The sequence below is a fragment of the Nestor notabilis genome, unplaced genomic scaffold, assembly GCF_000696875.1.
Source record: "Nestor notabilis isolate BGI_N333 unplaced genomic scaffold, ASM69687v1 scaffold26396, whole genome shotgun sequence".
Lineage (NCBI taxonomy): Eukaryota > Metazoa > Chordata > Aves > Psittaciformes > Psittacidae > Nestor > Nestor notabilis.
Window position 1 is genome coordinate 2196 of NW_009933048.1, and position 6871 is coordinate 9066.

General features: G+C 52.1%; 1 protein-coding gene across 1 annotated transcript; it reads left to right on the forward strand.

Moving 5' to 3' along the window:
- Positions 1 to 713: 713 nt before the first annotated feature.
- Positions 714 to 6354, forward strand: MTHFD2 (methylenetetrahydrofolate dehydrogenase (NADP+ dependent) 2, methenyltetrahydrofolate cyclohydrolase; the record flags this gene model as incomplete). Its single annotated transcript, XM_010016668.1, has 7 exons — positions 714 to 898; positions 1758 to 1880; positions 2331 to 2483; positions 2571 to 2678; positions 3453 to 3545; positions 4879 to 5004; positions 5979 to 6354. Coding segments are annotated over 7 exons (928 nt in total), but the record flags the coding sequence as incomplete, so codon positions are not given.
- Positions 6355 to 6871: the final 517 nt, after the last annotated feature.

Genomic DNA, 6871 nt, shown 5'->3' on the forward strand with positions numbered 1-6871 from the left:
CTTGATATTATTTGGCAAAAAGGTGCAAAGGGCTTGTACAGAGCTCAAGGAAACTCCCCACCCTGGGTCCAGCTCTGGGGCAACAGCACAAGAGGGATGTGGAGCTGTTGGAGTGGGTCCAGAGGAGGCCCCGGAGCTGCTGCGAGGGCTGGAGCAGCTCTGCTCTGGAGCCAGGCTGAGAGAGCTGGGCTGGGGCAGCTGGAGAAGAGAAGGCTCCTGAAGGGGACACCTTAGAGCAGCTCCAGGGCCTAAAGGGGCTCCAGGAAACCTGGAGACGGGCTTTGGACAAGGGATGAAGGGACAGGACAAGGGGAATGGCTTTAACCTGCCAGAGGGGAGATTGGGATGAGCTCTGAGGCAGAAGCTCTTCCCTGTGAGGGTGCTGAGGTGCTGGCACAGGGTGCCCAGAGAAGCTGTGGCTGCCCCATCCCTGGCAGTGTTCAAGGCCAGGTTGGACACAGGGGCTTGGAGCAACCTGCTCCAGTGGAAGGTGTCCCTGCCCGGGGCAGGGGTTTCCCCGCCCGTGGCAGGCGTTGGAACTGGGTGAGCTTTAAGCTCCCTTCCAACACAAACCAGACTGGGATTCCATGAAAAGAGCCTTTTCTGCCCTGGCTTGCTGTTTGCATCTGGTTTTCCTGGTCTGTGTTGCCCAGAGCTTGTGTTTGATGGTCTGAGCAGTGCTGGTTGCTTTAGTAACGCCTTATCCGTTGCAGGAATGATGCAGTTGTGATCTCGGGCAGGAAGCTGGCCCGGCAGATCCGGCAGGAAGCCCGTCACGAGGTCGAGCAGTGGGTAGCAGCCGGAAACAAGAGACCTCACCTCAGCGTCGTCCTCGTGGGTGAGAATCCAGCCAGTCACTCCTACGTGCTGAACAAAACCAAAGCGGCTGCTGACGTTGGTATGTCTGTGCTCTGCTCTGCAAAAGTGGGGCTACTCACTGGTTTATCTCACTTTAGTTGGGAGCTGGGTGCTGGGAGAAGCTTTTTGGGATCTCTCCATCTGGCAGCTTTCCACCTCTGCTCTGTGGCAGTCTGTTTGACCCAGCATTTGCTTTGACTCTTCTGGCTGCCTTCTTTGTACCGGGATGGAGTTAGCAAACACAGTTCACACGTGCATTGTGCCATTTGGGCTCTCTGGGGCAACATAATGATCTGTAGTTTGGATTTGCAGTTGTCCTATGGCCATATAAAGCAAGGCTCAGATTTGCTTTCTTTCCACAGCTGCCTGAGATGCAGTTGTCATTCAGCAGCCTTGACACCCTCTGACTCCTTCCAGTCTTGCAAGCTGAGGTCCTGCTTGGTGTTGAGCCAAATGTGCTTGTGGAGAAAACATTCTGAAAGGGGTTAGGGCAAGAAATGGTTTATTTTTCCCTTTGGTTCTGTGCTGCTGAAGTCTTATGGAGCTGAGCCTTTTGAGGCTAACATCTCCCTCCTGCTGTGTCCAGAGGGACCACAGGATGTGTGGCTGCACCTTCATCATAGCACTCTTTGCTGAGGCTGAAGTCCTGCCTGCACTCCAAGGGTCTCTGCTCTCAGATAGTCCTTCCCCCATCATTAGACCAACACTAACTGTCCTTACCCATAACTCACAAGACTTGTCAAGATCTCCAGCCTGGAAGGTGCTTGTTGTTACCCAAAGCATACAGTCCTTGGTGTATAGAGCAGGGAAACTGGGCAGCTTAAACCACATGGATTAAGGAAGTTGCAATCCCACGTGTGCACAAGTGGTTCCCTAACATGGTGCTTCTGGTTGCACAGGTATCAGCAGTGAAACCATCCTCAGGCCAGCTTCCATTACTGAAGAGGAGCTCCTGGATTTGATCAGCAAACTCAATAACGATGCCAATGTGGATGGTCTGTTAGTGCAGCTTCCTTTACCTGGTGAGTAGCTACACTTCCACCCATTCCCTTTTTACACAAAGCTTTTAAGACATTGTATGTGCCAGGAGTAGCAAGCAGCACAGGGGCTATCCTGTGCCAGGAGGGGTAGCATCCTGCCATGATGTAGCTTAAAGAAGTTGATGCAGCTACTCCCTCACATGAGTTAATCTGCTGAGGGCCACAGACATCTATTCTTGTGTAGGGGGTGTCAGCTTCCAGAGTCAGAAGCTTGAGGCTGCCTAAAAATACCCTCTCAGCATTAGCAATGAGATCTCAAAGTGGTTCCAGTCCCCTTCTGCTGGGAGCTGTAGCCTTGTGCTTGCTGGAAGTTTTGAGCAGCTTCAAGTCTCCAAACTGAAGGGGCTGGTGCAGCAGGTCAGGGCACTGGCTGACTGCAAAAAGCAGCTTTTGGGCTCATCCCTAGGCTTCAAGCTTCTTGTTTTCTTGCAGAGCATATTGATGAACGCAAGATTTGCAACGCTGTGAGTCCAGACAAAGATGTTGATGGCTTCCACGTGATAAACGTGGGGCGCATGTGCCTTGACCAGTACTCCATGCTGCCAGCTACCCCCTGGGGGGTGTGGGAGATCATTAAGAGAACTGGTAAGTTGCTACTGCTGCAGTATTTAGGTGCTGTGTGGCATAACTCCAGCTTGTCTTTGTTTTAAGGCTCCACTTTCTCCTTTGCAGGCATCCCAACGCTGGGGAAGAACGTGGTGGTGGCTGGCAGGTCGAAGAATGTGGGCATGCCCATTGCCATGTTGCTGCATACAGATGGCAGGCACGAGCGCCCAGGAGGTAGAAGCTTGGTGGTCTTGAAGCCCATGTGCGAGGCAGCTGCAGAAGGAAACCTTCTGCCTGTCACACTTGTCCTCTTGAGGCTCTGAAAGTGGTCCCAGGGACGCTTTAGGGACTCTGGCCCATCCACGGGCTGTGGTCAAGGCTGAGGAGTTAACTCTGTGCATAGTCATAGAATCCTAGAATGGTTTGAGTTGCAAGAGCCCTTAAAGCTCATCCAGCTCCAGCCCCTGCCATGGGCAGGGACACCTTCCACTAGAGCAGGTTGCTCCAAGCCCCTGTGTCCAACCTGGCCTTGAACACTGCCAGGGATGGGGCAGCCACAGCTTCTCTGGGCACCCTGTGCCAGCGCCTCAGCACCCTCACAGGGAAGAGCTTCTGCCTCAGAGCTCATCTCAATCTCCCCTCTGGCAGGTTCAAGCCATTTCTCCTTGTCCCAAGCCCCTCTCCAGGTTTCCTGGAGCCCCTTTAGGCACTGGGAGCTGCACTAAGGTCTCCGCTTAAGGAGCCTTCTCTTCTCCAGCTGAACCAGCCCAGCTCTCTCAGCCTGTAGGTCTTGTAATGTTTCAGAGCCTTCTTCAGTGAGTCCTTGTCCTCTTCCATTCCACATCCCTCCCTCTGACTTTGGAGGCTGTTCCCTGGGGAACAGCCCATTCCATTAGGCTCTGATGTTCCTGATAAACACAGGTGTGTCTCAAAGGGGAAGATCTAGAGATGTGGCTTGGTTTGGGCGTTATGTGTGAATTAAAGCTCCATGTATCCACTCCTTTGCAGGTGATGCCACAGTCACGATATCCCACCGCTACACTCCCAAGGAGCAGCTGAAGCAGCACACGATCCGTGCTGATATTGTGGTAGCAGCAGCAGGTAAGACCTGTCTCTAACAGCACAGACAACATGCACTGCAGCTTGGCTGTATTTCCATTGTTTCCAATGGGAATCTTTGCATGCAGGAGACAATTCCCTTGGTATTCAGTGTCCTGGGGCCTCCCTGTCTGATTCTGCCCTGGCAGCATAGGAGAGTCTGGTGCTCTCCTGGCCGTCTGCAGCTGCTGAGGGCGAGGACAGAGAGTGAAGGGCTCTTTGGGCCAGTCAGTTGCTCCAGGGTTTCACTACAGGATTCACACACTTGTTCTCATAAGCAGAGCTGCTTGGAGCCTTTGAACTGCAAAATAACATCCGGCAGGAGGGCTTTGGTGTGCCAACACCTGATCAGATCTAGAGAACAGCTACAGACAGGCTGTTATACATGTGGACAGCTATTTCCGTGGGGAAAAAAATACCAAGATAGGATCTGCTTACTTAGAGACAGTCAAATGCTGAGGGACAGATGCTGTGCTGTCTTCAGAGCACACGGAATCCTCAGAGGTGTACTTCTCTCCAGGCTGTTCCCTTGGCATGGAGGCAGCTCATCAGAAGGGCAGTTGAGCTGATTTGGGATGTCTGTCTGGCAGCAGAAGCTGGTGGGAGCCTGTGCAGAGGGAGGAGAGAAAACATGGGTTGGAAATTGGATGTGGAGACAAGGTGCTGGAAGGAGGATAAGGAGTAGTGTTGGAGGTGTCAGTGCATGTGCTGCTGGCAGGTAGGACCATAACCAAAAGCTGGCAGAGCAGAGGAAGGCTTATGTGAAAGAGGCAACTAAGCAAGGGTGGAATGAGCTCCTGGCTCAGTCTCTGAGCCAGCAGCATCTGGCAGGACCAGATAAACATACTCTTACCCTGAAAGCTTAGCTGCAAGGTGCTGCTCCCACTCCTATCTCCCTGTCAGGCTGAGGGGTTTACAGCCCCAGGGAGAAGCCAGTGGGCTGTGGTGGCCTTGGACACTGCTTCAGCTTGCTTAGTGCAGGGGCAAAAACACTGCTGGAGCTGCATGAACAAACACAGCCACAGATTTCATATGCAAGCTTTAGGGTTTCAGCTTGGAGAGGATGCTTTGGTCCCAAGCTGCTTTGCCGGAACTTTTCCCAGGGGTGGATTCCACCACTCACTCCTGATGGAGCCAAACATCAGTAGCACTGGGTTGTGCAGCTGGGTGTGGATTTGCATTTTGTTGGATCATTTAGGTTGGAAAAATCCCTTAAGATTGAGTCCAACTGCTTTGTGAGGCAGGAAGGCCCAGGTGGGTCAAAACAAGGTGAACATGGGGTGAGAGGAGCATGTTGAGCTCCACTGTGACTTTGTGGTTCTGTCATCCCTCGCAGGCATTCCCAACCTGATCACAGCTGATATGATCAAAGAAGGAGCTGCAGTTATTGATGTGGGAATAACGAGAGTGCAGGACCCCATCACTGCCAAACCCAGGCTGGTTGGGGACGTGGATTTTGAAGGTATGGAAGGCTATGGCTGGTTTCTGGAGCACTGAACATCTATGATGGTGAGGAGGGGAGGAGAAGGTCCTGATTGATGTGACTGAGCAGATGCAGCCAGATACTTGTGTTCCCTTGCTTGCTGCATCCAATATTGTGCCATAAAATCAACTAGTTTGGAAAAGACCTTCAAGATCATCAAGTCCAACCGCTCCCCAGCAGTGCCAAGGCCACCACTAACCCCTGGCACTGAGGCCTCGGCTACACGGGCTGTGAACACTTGCAGGGACGGTGACTCCAGCCCTGCCCTGGGCAGCCTGTTCCAATGCCTGAGCACCCTCTGGGCAAGGAATTGTTCCTCAGCTCCAGCTAAACCTGCCCTGGGGCAGCTTGAGGCCGTTTCCTCTTGCCCTGTCACTTCTTCCTTGGGAGAAGAGACCAACCCCACCTCACTACAACCTCCTTTCTGGAGAGGTTGCAGAACTTACCCTCCAGCTGCTCTTTGTGGGCCTTGCTCACCATTGCAGTGCCCAACATGCTGTTGTGATGAGCCCTGTGCCTCCAGCTGCCTGGTGAGACACCAGGAACCTCCTCCTGGAAGAAAAAGAGAGGGAAAACCCTGAGATTTTGTTAGTACTTTACTATGGCTGCTCCCAAGGACACGTATGAAGCCCACATCTAGTGTTGGACTTGACATTTCTGTGCTAGAAATCCAGCTGTTAGACCTTGCTTCTTGCTTTTCCCCCAAGCTTGTCTTTGCAGTTAAGCTTGGTCAGTAGCAGGGATGGACAGTTTGGTGGGGGGGGAAAGCCCACCTTGAGAAACTCCTATTCCTTAGCCGGTCATAGAGTCACAGACTGGTTTGGGATGGAAAGGACCTTAAGATCCCCAAATTCCAACCCCCCTGCCGGTGTTAGACTGGTCACAGCTTGATGCTGGCCAGCCAGTTTGGGAAGCATTGCTGCTCCTGACTCCTGTGTCTTCCCTTCCTGCAGGGGTGAAGAAGAAAGCCAGCTACATCACCCCAGTCCCAGGGGGAGTTGGGCCCATGACTGTTGCCATGCTGATGAAGAACACCATCATCGCTGCCAAGAAGCTGTTGAAACCCAAAGAGCTGGAAGCATTAACAGTGTAACAGGGGACTCTCCTTAGCCCTGAGTGTGACATTCCAAACTGACTCCCAAGCAGGCCGAGAGAAAATGCAATATATTTATTGTATTGTAAGTGGAATTTCCTATTCTGGGGTCATAGATGCTTATTGGAAGCTGAAGCACATGCACGTTAGTTGTATGAAGGTGTGAATATCTACACTCCTGGCCTACTCGTGCTAGCAAAGCTGCTTTACAGTTAAGTGAGCTCTTCTAGGAGCTGGTCCTGCTCCTGCAAGGCTGGGATTGGGGTCCTAGGAGCTCAGGGTGGCGTTAGCAATCCCATGGGATGTAGAGCACTGCTCCTCAGTGCAAAAGCAACAGCTTTGTGGTCCTGTCCTCACAAAATGCTCAGTCTGCTGGTGTTTGACTCATGCTGAAAGTCTTCTCCTCAATGCTGGATGTTCAGTGTGAGTTAAGCTCTTCTGTAGGGGAAGTTACTTGAAGATAAAACGAAAAGCCATATCTCTCTTCTCAGCTTGTGCAGGGCCCTGGGCACTGGTGGATCTGTTGTAACATGTTATTAGTGTGCAGCTAAGCTGGATTTTGGTTTTGCTATTTGGATGGTGACTTTTTAAAGGCTTTTTTCTAACCAAAGAACAGGATAAGGCTGTTGGTGTGTTCCCTGGACACACAGGAGGCTGCCTGGGCTCTTGTAAAGTGTTGCAAGTACTTAGTGAATGATGCAGGCTGACTCTCAATAAAGTGTGGGAAGGCAAAAAACCCTCCTTGTGTCCTAG